Source organism: Callionymus lyra, chromosome 12, assembly GCF_982586985.1.
Source record: "Callionymus lyra chromosome 12, fCalLyr1.hap1.1, whole genome shotgun sequence".
Classification (NCBI taxonomy): Eukaryota; Metazoa; Chordata; class Actinopteri; order Syngnathiformes; family Callionymidae; genus Callionymus; species Callionymus lyra.
The window spans coordinates 20,714,692-20,730,054 of record NC_141829.1 but is presented as its reverse complement, the minus strand read 5'-3'; the positions used below and the strand labels follow the sequence as shown (position 1 = coordinate 20,730,054).

At 42.2% G+C, this 15,363-nt stretch overlaps 1 protein-coding gene across 2 annotated transcripts in view; it reads right to left on the bottom strand.

Annotated features, from left to right (window-relative positions):
* Positions 1-1,791: 1,791 nt before the first annotated feature.
* LOC148068611 (cyclic AMP receptor 3) overlaps positions 1,792-15,363 on the bottom strand; it is an 81,306-nt gene continuing 67,734 nt past the window's right edge. For both annotated transcript variants that reach the window (XM_087804377.1, XM_087804379.1), the window contains one exon: positions 1,792-5,085. In XM_087804377.1, the coding sequence (XP_087660503.1) occupies positions 4,918-5,085 (168 nt within the window). In that variant the 3' untranslated portion in view covers positions 1,792-4,917. The remainder of the gene's footprint in view (positions 5,086-15,363) is intronic.

Genomic DNA, 15,363 nt, shown 5'->3' with positions numbered 1-15,363 from the left:
AGGCGCTACGTTAAAATGAACATATTTTTTTGTCTATAACTCTAAAAAGACATGGATTACTCGGAAAATAATCCCAACCCTTGGTCGATGTGAGGGTAAGTAGAAAATGAGTGAGGTTTGAATTTTGGGTGAACTGTCACTTTAAGGTTAAAATCCATTTTATAATTCCAATTTTGGGTGTACACAAAACATTCTCCGTGTCATTGATTATAATGATGACGATATACAGCTGCTGCGACCTTAAAGGGATTCTTACATGTAATCTATTGGTTAAAAGATATGAATAACACCACAACTGTTGCCGCTAGCATTAGCTATTTTGCTAGCTACAAGAATCAAACTCAAAACTGAATATTTGACCCAAGTATATATTTACAGAAAGTTTAAACAGAGACAGTGTAATGACTGATTCACTGTATTATAACCTTTTTTTTTTTTTCCTGAAACAGCAATAGTTATAAAAAATACTCCACACATGATACCTGACAAATGCATGTCATAAACCCGCTGTTCGGAGCTCTCCACGATGGCATCGGTGTTTGGGATAGCACTCATAAAAATATGATAATATATATATTTTAATTAGCTCTCAAACAATGAAGAATTGTACATCTTAATTTTTACGTTAATATCTGCACTACAGTGAAAATACACCTAAAAAAGAAGAAGTTTGTTCTTGGCTGGCTAGTGTAAACCTCCAACTTTCATTTAGAAACAGAGCGAAATGTAGCGAGCTAACAGAATAAAAAATCCAGAAAATCATAAATAATAATAATAATAATAGGCAAAATTTGGACGGTAATGACGGTCATAACCATTCCCTTTTTAAGGTTCACGTTCACATCTTCCTTTGTCTCGTTACCAATTAATGACCGATCAAGTTATCAGACTTCAACGGCCGTCGACACAAAGAATGAGAACATACTACTGTTTAACCTCCAGCGTTATTATCCTGGAAGTCTTTATCTAAACAAGAAGATCGTTCGACACGCTTGTGCACCAAATCGTAAAGCTACCTCTGCTTGCTAGCGGTTAGCATTGAGTCGCTTTGTTCTGAATTAAAAGTGAAATACGGCAAATATTTTCAAGAAGCTACGTTACTCTTATATGGTAGTTGATCACCGGTATTAACGGTGAACGCTAGTAAGCGAAGATTACAATTCATAATTGTTTCTACCTTCATAATCTTTTGAGTAGTATTCCAGCTAGAGGGCTGGATTTCTGGACCTCCTCCCTCACACTGCTGCCCCCTTTAGACCTGAGCTTGGAGAAGCAGAAGAAAGTAATCAAGGATATAATGATTTAAAAAAAAAGAAAAAAAGTGTTTAGAGGAGATTAAGAATAAAGATTCTGGAGCGAGAGCAGAGTTAAAACTGAATATTCAAAGAATAAGGAAAAAGGCAGTTTTATCATTCAGGCCCGTTCTAATGTGAGCAGACCGCACCGTAAAGATCCGGCTCATTAGCAGTCGCAGCACACACTCAAGAGTAGCGACGGCAATCCATCACAATCCATTATTTAAGATGTCTTAATACATATTCACACAGACGGACGGACACGCGCTCGACAGAAGACGCCACGGCGGCATCAGAGTGAAAACACAAGCAGCCGCCGTGTGAAACATCCCGGGCTGTGGATTTATTCGATGGAGTGCATGGTCAAGGGAGGGAATCCTAAAAATAGAGGTGTGAATGATTCAGAATGTGTGTGTGTGTGTGTGTAATGCTGCGAGCTTCGGTCCCACTGTGGTGTCGCTGACGGCGAGCAGGAAAAGTTCAACAAGTCAAGGAATGAAAAGGGTCAAGTGTCGGTTCATTAGTTCATCTTGTCGGAGAGGCAGCTGACAGCCGGCGGCTCGCTGATAAAACCACAACCGCACGAGGCAAAAACAAATGAGCTGAGGTTGAATCTTAAGTAGCTAAATTATCCTGCCAATCACCTCCGCCACGACTTCGGCTGACTGGGGGCACGAGCGGGTGACGGTCTGAAGAGAGTGTCGGGGGATGGCATTGAAATTCAGAGGCAGTCTGAGCACACTTTTTTTTTTTTTTTTTTACAAAAATATTTGTTTACATCAACAAGAGCGTATAAAATAGTACAAAAACATGCCAAACTTTAAGGCAGAGAGAAAACACTGACTTGTTGTTAATATTAACACATTTTGCAGCAACACACCTTGACTCACAAAATCAAAAAACATGGCACTCGTGGGCAACCCTGTAGTTTCTTTACAGGGTGACGTGTCCAGGCGACCCAGGACGAGACGCAGTGGACACCCTTGACAGCGGATCACTTAACAAGACAAAACGGTGAACACAAATGGCGAACTGAGAAAGAGAGAATGCATATGTAGCAAGAAAGCACAGAGACGGCGCATACCTCTGCCAAGGACCACATTTCAAAACATAACATACAATTAATAATTGAAACAGCTTCAGTGATTCAATAACTGTATACTAGGCCCCAAAAAATAAGAGAGTAGTAAGTAGTAAGTCTTCCAGGTACTAAGTTAGCTACCTTTGTCAATAACATGGAATTAATTTGTTTTAACAGAATTCATTGGGTTTTTCTTTTTACGCTAGTTCTGATTGACCTAGTCGTGTGCACAGCAACAGTTCATAACCATACAAATCAATTTAATCCTTCAAAACCTTCCTGAATCCAGATGGATCTATAGAAGACAAGATAGAAAACCAAACTTGTCTCAACTAGCATATTTTCAACGAAGTTAAAGCAGCAAATATATATATATATATATTTTATCCTATTTGTATACACAGATGGTTTTTGTCAATCTAAAATTGATAATAATTATTTAAAGTGGATAAAAAAACTTGTGCAGCTTTGGGTTAATCTCGAGTGGAACCAGAATTATAGTAATATAAATAAAAATATTGTCATTTAAAGATTCTGTGAAGAATTATTTCGTAACTATAAAGATATTGATGACCTCGCCCAAGGTGGGTTATGTGATTGTCAGCGTTTATCTACTACCTGCATAAGTCAAAAAAATAATATTTTAATAAAGTTTTTAAGGAAAATTCAATAATGAGTCAAAAACATGCAAGTATAGTTTGATGGGGTTCTGGATCGCCACCTGGATCCACAGATCGTTTGAAGGATTGGTCACTCTCTCTATACAATTTCAGATTTGATACAGCTGCCCTATTGAGCTAATATTTATCAAATATATTTTAAATGCATCAAATTATTTAGATTAAATACATGTAGAACAATAACATTGAGAAAGCATTTCAAGTTTAACACTTAACAGAATGGAGCACCCTGGAAAGGTCAATGGCAGTGGACACATAGTAGACGACAGAAAACCCCCTCATATGCACTAGATTTAACTTAAAGGGTATGTTCACCCAAAATTCTAATTTCACACATTTTTTACTCACGTCGACTAAGAGTTGTAATTATGTCGAGAGTAATCCGAGAGTTAAAGACAAAAATGTTTGTTCATTTTAATGTAGTTTTCTTCATCTTCGTCCAAAAAGACACCTAAAAACATCCAAATAGCTTCATGGTGCTCGTCTGTTACATACATCTTGTACTGAATCATTGACAAGAGGAATTGTTTTGGAAAAAGTTAAATAAGTCAATATTTAAAGGTTGTTTTTAGCAGAAGTTTAAAGAATAACGAGCGATACAGACAGGAAGTAACATCGCGAGTGCATCCAATATTACCCGGAGTACTTCCTGTCTCTATGGCTTCAATACAAGATGGATATACAGACGAGCACTATGGAGGCATTCGGTTGTTTTTACGTTTTTGGACAAAGATGAAGACTAATACCACTGTGCATCAGTCACTACATTAAAATGAACAAACAGTTTTGTCTATAACTCGAAAAAGGAACGTATTACTCTGAAAATAATCCCAACCTTTAATCGACATGAGGGTGAGTAGAAACTGAGTGTAGTTTGAATTTTGGGTGAACTATCCCTTTAAGCTATTTCAAGTCAAGATCATCTTGCTGTGAGGCTGCTAACAACGATGCCAACAAGCCAGTCTTGTACACACAGGTCATAATACTGAAAGTGAAATCGTAAAGCTCAACTTTATCTTGTAGTCACAGTTAAACTTGACTTGTGGATCTTGCCCACTTCCGCAAATCATGGGACGCCGTTCGTCTTGTCCGCGGCTCGTATTTTTCAGTAACTTTTTCCAGTAAACAATGAAAGTCGTCCATTAAAGCGATGATGTATCGCTCCGGTCGTCTGGTGGTCGGCGTAACAAGAAGGGAAAAAAAAAAAAAAGGGATAAATTTAAGGAGGCAGGAGGGGGAATCGGAATGCTGGTGTTCGGGGACCCGCTTGTGCGACCGAGTTCATCGTTAAACACCCGCTCAACCCTCGCATGTGTAAACAAGTGGCTTTTCATTTAGGAGCCGCGCTCCGTTTTCCACCTAATCTCCCACACAAAAGCCAGAGTCCCTTTCTTTTTCTTTTTTTTCCTTCTCCTCGGTTGGTCAGATGCCAAAATAGCAAAGTGGGAGAGTCAAGAGGGCAGTGATGAGAAATAAATTGTTTTAAGACCTTTGGGATGCGGCACATGGCTTCGACATCTCTGGACTGGTCTTCCTCCTCTCGTGCTGCTGGCGGCTTCTCTGGCTGCTGCACTGCTCAGTATGTGTGTGTGCGTCTTTAGGATATTAAATAGTAAAGGATGGGGATTAATAATGGAACCTGACAGCTCATCTCCGGCTCCTATCTGCCTGACTGTCCCCCCAATCTTCCCTTCCATTCTCTCCCTACCTCTTTTTTTTTTTTTTCCCTTGCCTCTCACTTTCTAATCCGCCGCCTCTCTCTTTGTCAGTGACCCTCCTCTGCGCCGCTTCCCTCCAGCGCTTTTGTCTCCGGCTTCCCCTCGCCGCCGCCGCCGCCGCCGCCTCCCTCTCTCTCGCTCTCTCAGGGCCCGCGATCTTTCAGGGTCATGTCAGGAGCGTAGAAGAGCATGTTGGTGTCGCCGTCGTCGTCATCGCTGAGGTCGACCAGGTCAGCCTGTGTGTAGCGCACCGTCCCCGGGTGGTACTCTCCGATCCGAGTCCTGTCACACAGTCGCGACTGCAGAGCCAGCTGGAACGCAGCAGAGAGGACAAGTCATTTTCGGATGTTTGGCAGTCGCGCGGATTGCTTTCCGAGGATACGGGGAAAACGTTTGTTGTTTCACGCCACACACTCTGATAAGCCAATGGCAGCCACGATTCAACATTAGCTTGGCTGCACTTTTTTTGCGTACAAGCTGGTGATCAGAACGTACTCAGAATCTGTCTTTTACAACCTCGTCTGAAGCCCTGGTGACATGTGTCTCTTCACTGGAGCTTTGTAGCCATCAAAACTAGGATTGTGAACTAGACAAGGTACTATGATGAAACAGTTTGGACATAAACTGTAGTAACCAGACCAATAAGAAACACAGATTTGCCCTGTTTCAGTTAATAATTCCATTTACATTTTTTTGTCTAAACTACACACATTCATCATGTATTAAAAAAAATGTATTCAGTGGTAGCCCGTCAACTCTCCTTTATTTATTATATAATACTTTATTGTATTTTTGTAACGTTCTGCCAGTTTAATTTTCAAGGTTAAACTGTGTGTCACGCACAGCAAAAATATTGTTATTTAAAGATTCTGTCCAAACTACTGTCTATGTACTACTGTCTACAGTAACTATATAGTTACTTATGACCTCCGCCAAGGACGGTTGTACAATTGTCAACGTTTACCTGCTACATGAATAAGTCAAAAATTAGATGAGCTTATTTTGATGAAGTTTTCAGAAAATTAGATAAATACGTAAGAACTTAAAAGTATATTTTGGTGGTGTTCTGGTTCGCTAGCCTGGGTGCCGTCTTATTTCTACCGGGTGCTCCTACACTCGCTACACTAAAAAAATAGTCTGGTATCGCTTGATCTGCTTCCGTTTGGAATTCGAAAATTCGTCCCAACTGTGGACGAGACTCGCTGATTGGTCCCTGCTTGCGGAAGCCACCGCTAGCGATACTAGCTTGATCGAACAGGCGATTTTCGTCTTTTCTTGCTGATTTAGACGGAGTTTCAGAGCCGAAATGTGAGCAAAATGAGGCACTGAAAGCTTTTCTTACCGGGAAAGACGTTCTCGCCCTCGCGGCAGATGTCGTAGCCCAACACAACAAAACAGTCACGTCAACGGTCATCCAGGTTGCCCACATGATGCCTTCATTACCTGATTTGGAATTCCAAACGGAAGCGGGTCAAATGATCCCAGACAATTTTTTTTAGGGTAGCGAGTGTAGGAGCCCCCGGTAGAAATAGGATGACACCCAGGCTACTGGTTTGCCACCTGGAACCACAATTATTTTGAAGGATTGGTCACTCTTTCTCTCCGTTTACTGTGCATGCAATTTCAGAATTGATACAAACGCCTGCAACACTATTGAGCTTATCTACGTCTAAATTATATTTCAAATGAGGTATGCAATTATTAAGATTAAATAAATGTAGGAAATAAAAGTACAAAGCATGCCCAAGTTTGACACTTAACGGAATGGGACACCCTGGAAAGGTCAATGGTAGCGGACATACAGTAGAAAGTAAGTCATCTCAGAATAACAAGTTTAACTTAAGTGGAGATTACCTGGCAAAGCCGCATGTACATTATCTGTTCGTGACATACAGTAAAGCCCCAAAATTAAACTATAACAAGATTATACTGACTAGAAATATCACTTTAAGCCACGTTTAGACACAGTTACCCTTTAGTCATAGAGATAACAGGGATGTGTCAAGCTGTCATTTTCTGAGCAAATCAAATACACAAGTCACTGCCCAAATGAAGAATCGGTCAAACACATTTGCTAATTAATTGTAAATATTTACAATTTCTCTGCAGAATTATACCATTACAGAAACACTAGTAGAATTTCCTGAATGAATAAACCATTCACGATACCATCTTCTCTTCCAATTTGTAGACAGAAACAACCTTTGTAAAGCAAAATCCTAAGCTTGAGTTATGTTGGGGTTTCACTATTCACTAATTAACTAATTCACTCTTGAAATTGATAAAACATCTAAGAATGAATTAACAATATTTTGGTTTCTGAAGCAGAGTGAATTCTTCACGGTGGTCGTTGTGCTTGTGATCAATAGCCAGGATGCCTCTATAGACTTTTCCACACCTCTATGCTCCCATCGTCCATCACTGTGTGGTATTCGCTGCAACTGTAACAGATTGCAGGTCGCAGAGGTACTTTTTCATGTCTCCGGGACCCGTAGATGCAGGAAAGATTGCAGTTCCCCACCGTGATGCTTAAATCATCAATTAATTTGAAGCTATCTAAGAGCAAGGAATAGGTGGTGCCCTGGTGGTCATTTTTACAGGCTTCCTCGTACACCGATGTTACATTTCTCTCAGGGTTAAAACTAAAAGTATTTTCATATCTTCATGACCCAGGAAAATATGTTTGACACACTGATATCTATACTGCTATGTTGCTCGTGTGATTAGAGAGTTTAAAGATACACAAAGCAAGAAGCAACAGGTTACGGTGTCTGACTGAAAAGACACAAATCCATTCTAAACAGTTTGGGAGAAACGCAGCGTTCGAAAACGCTCAACTCCGAGCCAAAGATAACGACCTACAGGGCTTCTGCCGGAGACATAACTCACTGCTGATTAGAGTTGGGGAGGTGAGAAGTTGGGCTTGGAAATGAATTTGGTCTCGGAATTAATCTCCGAGCTGCCGGGGAAGCAGACAGTATTTTTTTTCACAGCCTGAGAGAAGCTACGCAGAGTTCAAAGATCTTGAGACAAAAGCCCAGCGGAGTGGAGAGACCGCACATTACCCCTGCATGACTGCACCGTGACTCAAACCAGGACCGGGTTTGCTGTTGGAAAAAAAAAAAAAAAAAATCCAGAGTGAGGAAAATCGTGCGTTCATTTCACTCTGCCGATGATTTGTAATTATCTTTCAAATTAACTTTTCCAATAAAATCAGGTTTATTTCTCACGGACTCCCTCGTTGCCGATCAGGCTTGACCACATGGTTTTTTGGAACGGAGAGAAATTCCTGGAGAGCGCCCCTGATTTAAATGCTCAAGCTATTTCCTGCTCCCGTCTTTTCAGCCAAAAACTCGCCCATCCCTCACTGGGAAATCACTTTTCTCTGCCATTTCAAGGTAGATCATTTACTTTTATGTACTGATGTCTTATCAATTATTCCAGTTCATTAGAGCCGTCATTTGTATGCAAGCTGGAACAGGTGGAATGTAGTCCAAAAGACGCTGATATCAAGCAATGTTTCCTTGCGAGAAGGAACTTTCCTCCTAACAGAAGTCACATTACTAGTCATTGGAACCAAATCCCATTGAAACCTGATCTAAAGTTAATAGTTTGTGTCTGTTCCATAAAATAAAATTGCAAATATTTGAAGACGATGATGTCTTAGCGGCTCGTCTGCTTCTTTTGTAGGGCTCTGTTGGGATTTAACCCTTAGACTGCTGGTTGTTAAGGATATTTAGTGTTTCAGTCATAAGTCACAGCTAATAAAGTTTTATATAGTGTTGCAGACAGTACAATAATTTTGACCTTGTTAAGAGTCACAAGAAGAAGTTTCAGTAATAAATCAGACTTGAGAACAGATCTACGACGTATTTACGACACACAATAATAATAAATTATAATTATTACACAATTATTAAATATGTTTTTGACCGAGTCGTCAAGTAAGGATAATGAAAATACAATTCGCTCAATTACAAATAACAGACTATGCACCTTCACCTTAACTTAGCACAGAGAGTTTAAATTCTCCGGGGTGAACATGGATCATATACGTAACTGTAGCAGAAGTGAACACAAGTGGTTTCTGCAGCCGGCAATCCACACACGCATCACAACAACTGATGTAGAGAATAGCACAAAACAACATCGTAGTAATATACGACTCAAATCGTCTCCGGCTTCTTTCTGGTAAATGTTGTCGTCAGAAGTAAACTGAGAGCGTCTTCTCTATTCTCGACGGCGCTGCCTTCAGTTAACTGTCACACGGACTCAGTCGGCGAGGAGAATTCTCAACAGCCTCTCTACATCTTGCAGGCATGTCATTTAAAAACATATGCCAGGAATAGCGTTAAATCAGCCATAATCAGCTTTAGAATGTAAATTCAATGTCATGGTAGGCTACTCTCTTACCGAGACTCGTTCAACAGTACTACATGTTTAAATGATCATCACCGACGTGCTGCCACGATATGTTAGATCTGCCTAATACTTCAATTCAACATGTCCGAGGTGAGATTATCTCAAACTTTTAAGGTTTTTTTAAGGCGAGCGGGTTCGCTATGAGGGGCACAAGATACGCTAATGCGCAAGCTTGACCCTAAACAAAGATGTTATGAAGTGAGCCTCACGACAATGGAAGAATACGCCTGGCAATAATAGAATATATCAGTTGTTAAACTTTTCAATTATTGATTTTTATTCACTATGTCGGCTCGGTGTTACTTTGCAGCCTTCATTTGTGATCTTACCAGACTCAGCTTCCATTATAATGAGCAGCAAACACGTGTTGGGTAAAGTGTTGCGTTCGATCTCGACAAATGACTTGTCGCAGGTTTGAACAACCAAGTGCTACACGAGACCTTTCTGACCCTTTTTTATTTGCAGCGCAACTAGAAGCTCGTTCAAGATCGGAAGGAAGACACAATAGGTGTTTCAGAGGTTGTATCTGGGCAGAGGAAGTCACCCATTTTTACTGGAAACCTTTTTGAAAACCATAGGAAATAAGGTAGTACAGAAAATATATGTGCTTGTATAAGTAAAGATTTGGGCTGACGATGAGTCTTTTGCCAGAGTGATGGAAGAATGTAGCAAGTTGTTCTGTAAAAGCCCTCCTTGAGAGAGGTGTCAGCTCCAGTTGGTCAGTGTCAGGTTAATCATCAGAGTCACAAATGAAAAGACACATCGAGGTAGACGACAGAAAGATGATACGTGTCAAAGGAAAGGGACGTGTTGAAACATAACCATTCCTCTCCTCAGGGAAAAAAAAGAGTGGCATGTGTTGTCAAGGTCAAATATAGGATTGTCTCAAGTCTTGTTTAAGAGTGAGGGATGGATGGAGGGGTGAGATGTGTCGGTAAAGTATCTTCAATAACGTCGGTGGAGAAGAAGCTGAGCCAAAAAGACATTTCGGTTAATTTCCCCAAGAGCCGGGATGAGGTCATAGGCACTAGGCGGGACACGCTGCCAGATCTTCTATGAATCAAGTCGACCTCGGGCATCTAGTCGTGGTGCCTTTCCAACAATTCACTGGTCGGTTTGTCCAACTGGGAGGAGGCCCCGGGACAGACCAAGGTCACATTAGACGGTTTACCAGGGAACACTTCCCGAGGAGTTTTCTAGGTAGAAAGATGATTCTCAACCACCGACCTCAGATAAATGGGAGTAAAGCAAGACAGAACAAAGCTTTTCAAAAGAACCCTAGCAGCCAGAGAAAAACCCGCTGCACTACAGATACGAGTACAATTTGGATAGTTGTCAACCCAACGATACTCTGGTATTAAATGCTGCGGCTCTCGTGTTGCACGAATCTGAATGCTATCGACGCTCTCGGAGGATCAGCGTTTCCCGGTCCGCACTCGGGAACCCAGCGAGAGGTGAGCTCATCGCAGAGCCACAGGCGGTTCGGTTGTGTGGCTTGAATGCAGATCGATATCGGGGAAAGAAGAGCGAGCGGGAGGTGGAGGAGGAGGAGAGTACACATGTGGGAGGGAGAGCCGGCACAAAGGAGAGTGGCAGAAATAATGTAAGGGAGATAAATGCCAGAGATGCTGTAGCCTGGTGATGGGAACCGCAGAAGCAGCGGAATACACACCAACACACACACACAGATAAAGACACAATAAAAAGAGCGTGAGAGAAGAAGGGAAGCAGACGAAGTCCGGCGCGAGAGAAAAACAAGTGCGATAAGAACGAGAACCAGCTTCTCAACGTGCTCGAAGATGAGACGGAGAATAAATTCAAAATGCCATAAACAGGTGATGATAAATCATAAATGACAAGTCCGCTCAGGTGTGTTTGAAGAAGAAACATATGGAACAGGTTTTTTTCAAGAGTCTTGAGTGTCCAACCGGTTTGAGGCTGCCGGGGTGCAAACCGACGTCACGTAGGAGTGTAGGTAGATAACTCCTGTGATGAATCAGAGAGGCTGTATCCATGGTAACAGGACACAACATTATGACTAAGAATTTTTAAAATTCAGCATCCAAAGTCTTCTCAGGGTTGAGCCAAAGAAAGTAACCGAGCTACGACACGAGAATACGATCGTCGAACCATTACTGTGGGGATTTCCTCGTTTTTTACACCCAACACTGCAGCCTCTGATGGGCCGGTCCAGGTTTCCATGGTGGTCCAAGGATTGAAAGGTGTCATCCTGGCTCTTGTTCAAAGCTCTAATGCGAGACAAGAGCCAAAGAACAAATGCAGTCTCGTCTAATGGATCCCATTTTCTGTCAAGTGAGGTCACCTGGCTGCTGGATTGATCAGCTTGCTAAGCATCATCAACAGCTTTTCCTTCCCAGGACCACTTCCTCTGGCTAATGAAGACCGAGAAGACCTGTGGGAATGAGCCATATGGGCCAATTTCCCTTATCCCTCTCTTCGAGTTCGTAGTGTTAAAACAGCGATAAGTGTTTCTAAATCCGCCAAATTAGAACCAGTAACGTTAAAATGCATGAAAACACACCAATTCAACACACAAGGTTAATTTTAGTGTACTGTTATAATCTTATCCTGTGGCCTCTTGGCTTCAAAATAATGGATGCGCTGAGGTCATGTTGATAGGAAACACATGCCTAGCTTCAGTTCAGAACAAGCAAAATAAAATGGGGAAATGTTCTGACCCAAAATGCCGGTTCAAATATTATTAAAGTAATGACGCATAAATAGGTAGGTCACTGTTTCCTATTTTACACAACCAATACAATACTGGCACTTCATTCCACCATTGTGATTTCTGCCAATTCTAGACCCCAAAGTCAGACCTACTTTTTTTTGGAGGCGACCTAAAAGACAACCGAAAGTCTTTTGGTTGCAGGGAAGGCCTCGTCGGTGGAATACCTTCATGTCTTGACGTGTGTGTGAGATTTCAAATTAGTGACATAAATCACGGATGTATCTTCAGGGTTTGGAAGACGTAACGTCGGCCACTGCAGTGTCTGGTGCGTGTCTTTTTTTAATTTTTCCTAAAAGTTTATTAGTAGGTCCGGCGAACAAGTCGGTCAAGCGTGTAAAAGAAAAGACTAATGGTGTGGAAAATTAAGTTATTTCCATTATCGAACGGTTTACTGCGACATGGATTTAAGGTACTCGATTCTTGACATTATTGCGCTTAATAAGTTAACGAAAAGAGTCACAGATGTAGTGATATAGATAATTCCCAAAACAAAAAATAATCCTTCGACTTAAGTGTGACGTCACCGTTTCTCTAGGGCGCCCTCCAGTCCATTTTTGAGCCTGAACTTTGCACTGGATGTTGCTCCGGTGTGTTTGCCGTGAAAACGGCGAGCGTGATTAAAAAAAAAAAAGGGAACGCGTCCTCAAATTCCCTTCCGCCGCTCTCATGTGGAGAAGAGAGGGCGCCTCGGAAGAGAGAAAGAAAGAAAGAGAGAGAGAGCGAGAGAGCGACCGACTGCCAGTCGCGGGGTCGGGAGAGACGGGGGTTGGTGATGAGGTGTCTGATGAGAGCGCAGATCTGTTGCTTTGAGGACGGCGTGTTTTGACGCCGCTACAAGCACTAACCCCCCCACCCGCCCACCGCTGTCACCGCCAACCTTCGCTCCTTTACCCCTCCTCTCCACCGTCAACCTCGCACCTGATGTGAGGGGGCTGCTGGGAGTCGCATGCCAGGATGAATAACAACCGGCTGTTAGTCACGAACACACACGGTGCCTGTCTGCCTCGCTCGCTCGCCCTCTTCCGCTGTCGTCTCCTCTCTCCTGCTCTGACACGCACAAACTGCATTTTCGCCGTGATTTACGAACACACTGGGAATCCATTTCACTCCCCTGTCTCCCTCCCTCTCTCTCTCTCGACTCACCACAGTGAAACATTGACATTTGAGCTGAAGGTCACGGCACACATACCACTCTTCTGCATAGGACACATGGCCGCTTATCAGCCCTGCCTGACGATAGTGAGTCGCTGTGTCTCTGTGTGCAAAGGCAGCAGCGCTGCTGGATTTTTTCCCCTCTCGTCGTGTCGCTCAATAACCAGCCCCCAACTCATATCTGCGAATGCTGTCAATATCTGTTGATAGAGACGAATCTGTGGAAAACGCTATTGATCCCCCGCGTTTAGTGAAACAGAACCACTTTGCTTCTGGTGATCTTGTTATCGAAGCACTTCCCAAAAAAAAGTGCAACCCGGAAAAACAAAAAGTATTCTCAGAGGCGCCGTAGGTTTGACTGCTTTTGCGTTTGTCCGAAAGCAAAATACCTAAAAAAAAAAGGAGGAAACCGATGAACGTAATTCAAAGAGAACTTCAGGGAGTTTTAAAGATGAGGGATTACATTTTGGTGGAATTCTGGAAGTCCATCTGGATTCAAGGTTCTGAAGGATTGTCATATACTTGTATGGCTGATAAACGATTCAAAGTGTGCGAAAAATGTGTAAAGAAAAGACTATAAAACCCAATTGATGTAATAAACTACAAACAGTTGTGACAAATAAGTTGCTATAGGCAATTAAATCACAATTTTTAAGCATTAAAAACTAGCAAATTCTAACTTGTGGTCTAGACTCCTAGAGCATTGGTGTCATATTCATATTTGTACAAGGAAATTTCTGTCAATCTAATGTTTGGGCCGAACAAAATGTTTATTTACCAAATCCTTCACCCAACAATCCCTTTTTTTCTTCAATTTTTACTCTTATTGTAGGTCTCAGTATAATTGTTGACATCCATAATCTGTGTTGCTTTTCTTAGACACTGACAAAATATATAGGACACACCAGGGCCGGGTCTAGACAGGCATGTATGAGGGGGCAGCCACAAATCTTGAGGGGGCATTGTGCCAGGCCCCCTCTTGCCCCTGCCTAGACCCGGCCCTGTTTGAGGGGGCACAACATTTATTTGAGGGGGCCAGGCCCCCTCTTGCCCTGCCTAGACCCGGCCCTGGGACACACCAACATGAACATAATCTCTTATGATTTTAAGTCATCTATCCAGCGCTCTGAGTTTGACACATGTGCGCTCTAGCATGGATTGACAACCTTCTTTAGCACCAAGACTGGTTTGATTTAGTCGTTCGTTTCAAGGACTTGTCGCTCCTTTCTGAGTCACATGACTGGGACAAGCCTCCACGACGTGCATCAAGACCGCCGAGGTTCAAGTGCAGGACAGGGAACTTGGCTCCTTGACAGATGCAGGCACAGTTCCAGTGCTTCTCCGATAGCGGACAGATCCTCCTCTCCGGGGCCCCCTGAGCGGACCTTCTAGCGGAGAGTGATTCCCCTGTTTTTGTAACTGCCTCCTTAAACAGAGGGAGCCCCACTCATGTCTGCCAGTTCACTGATCAGTGGAGCTTGAGAAGGCATTTGACAGTGTCCCCGAGGGTTTTCTGTTGGAGGTGCTTCAGGTTTTTGATGTATCAAAGCCGTTAACAGGGGCAATTCCCTTTCATGACCAGTGGCAGAGTCTGGTCCACGATTCCGATAATAAGAACAATCCTTTGCCAGTTCTGTTCGTAATTTCGGACGGAATTTGTAGATGTACGTTTGGAGGCATTTCTTTCGCTAAAGGAACTGAACATGTACAAGCAAGATGGAAGTTCATTTAACACCATGGGGGAAAGGGAGGATGTTGAGTGGTTGGCTCGCGACCAAGATGTTGCTTGTTCAATCCCAGCTCCGGAGGTTTTTGCATCGTTGTTTCCGTGTTTCTTATGAAGTGCATTGAAAAGCACAATATGAGGAGGACTCTTTTTGTTTTTTGAACGTCATAAGGACTGTACGTGAATCAGTCCTTGTGAAAAGAACTCAAAATGCAAAAGATTTTTGGTTCAAATCGAAGAAACAGGATAGCGAGGTCATAATCATAAGAGGGTCTCTTATCCACGCTTGTAAAGAAAGTAATGGCTACGAGGATGATTCTGCTACAGAAAGTACTAATTAAGTTAAGAAAAAACACATTTTTTATCAACCAATTGAGATAAAAACCTTCAATAACACAGATTAATACCAATTGTCAATGGTGCGCGTCAAGCATCTATGAACACTTCTGAATATTGTTAAAAAAAATCCATCAATAAGAATAGGATTCATTGATACAACATTCTTTGTGAGATCATATTCTAATCTTAAATATAAAA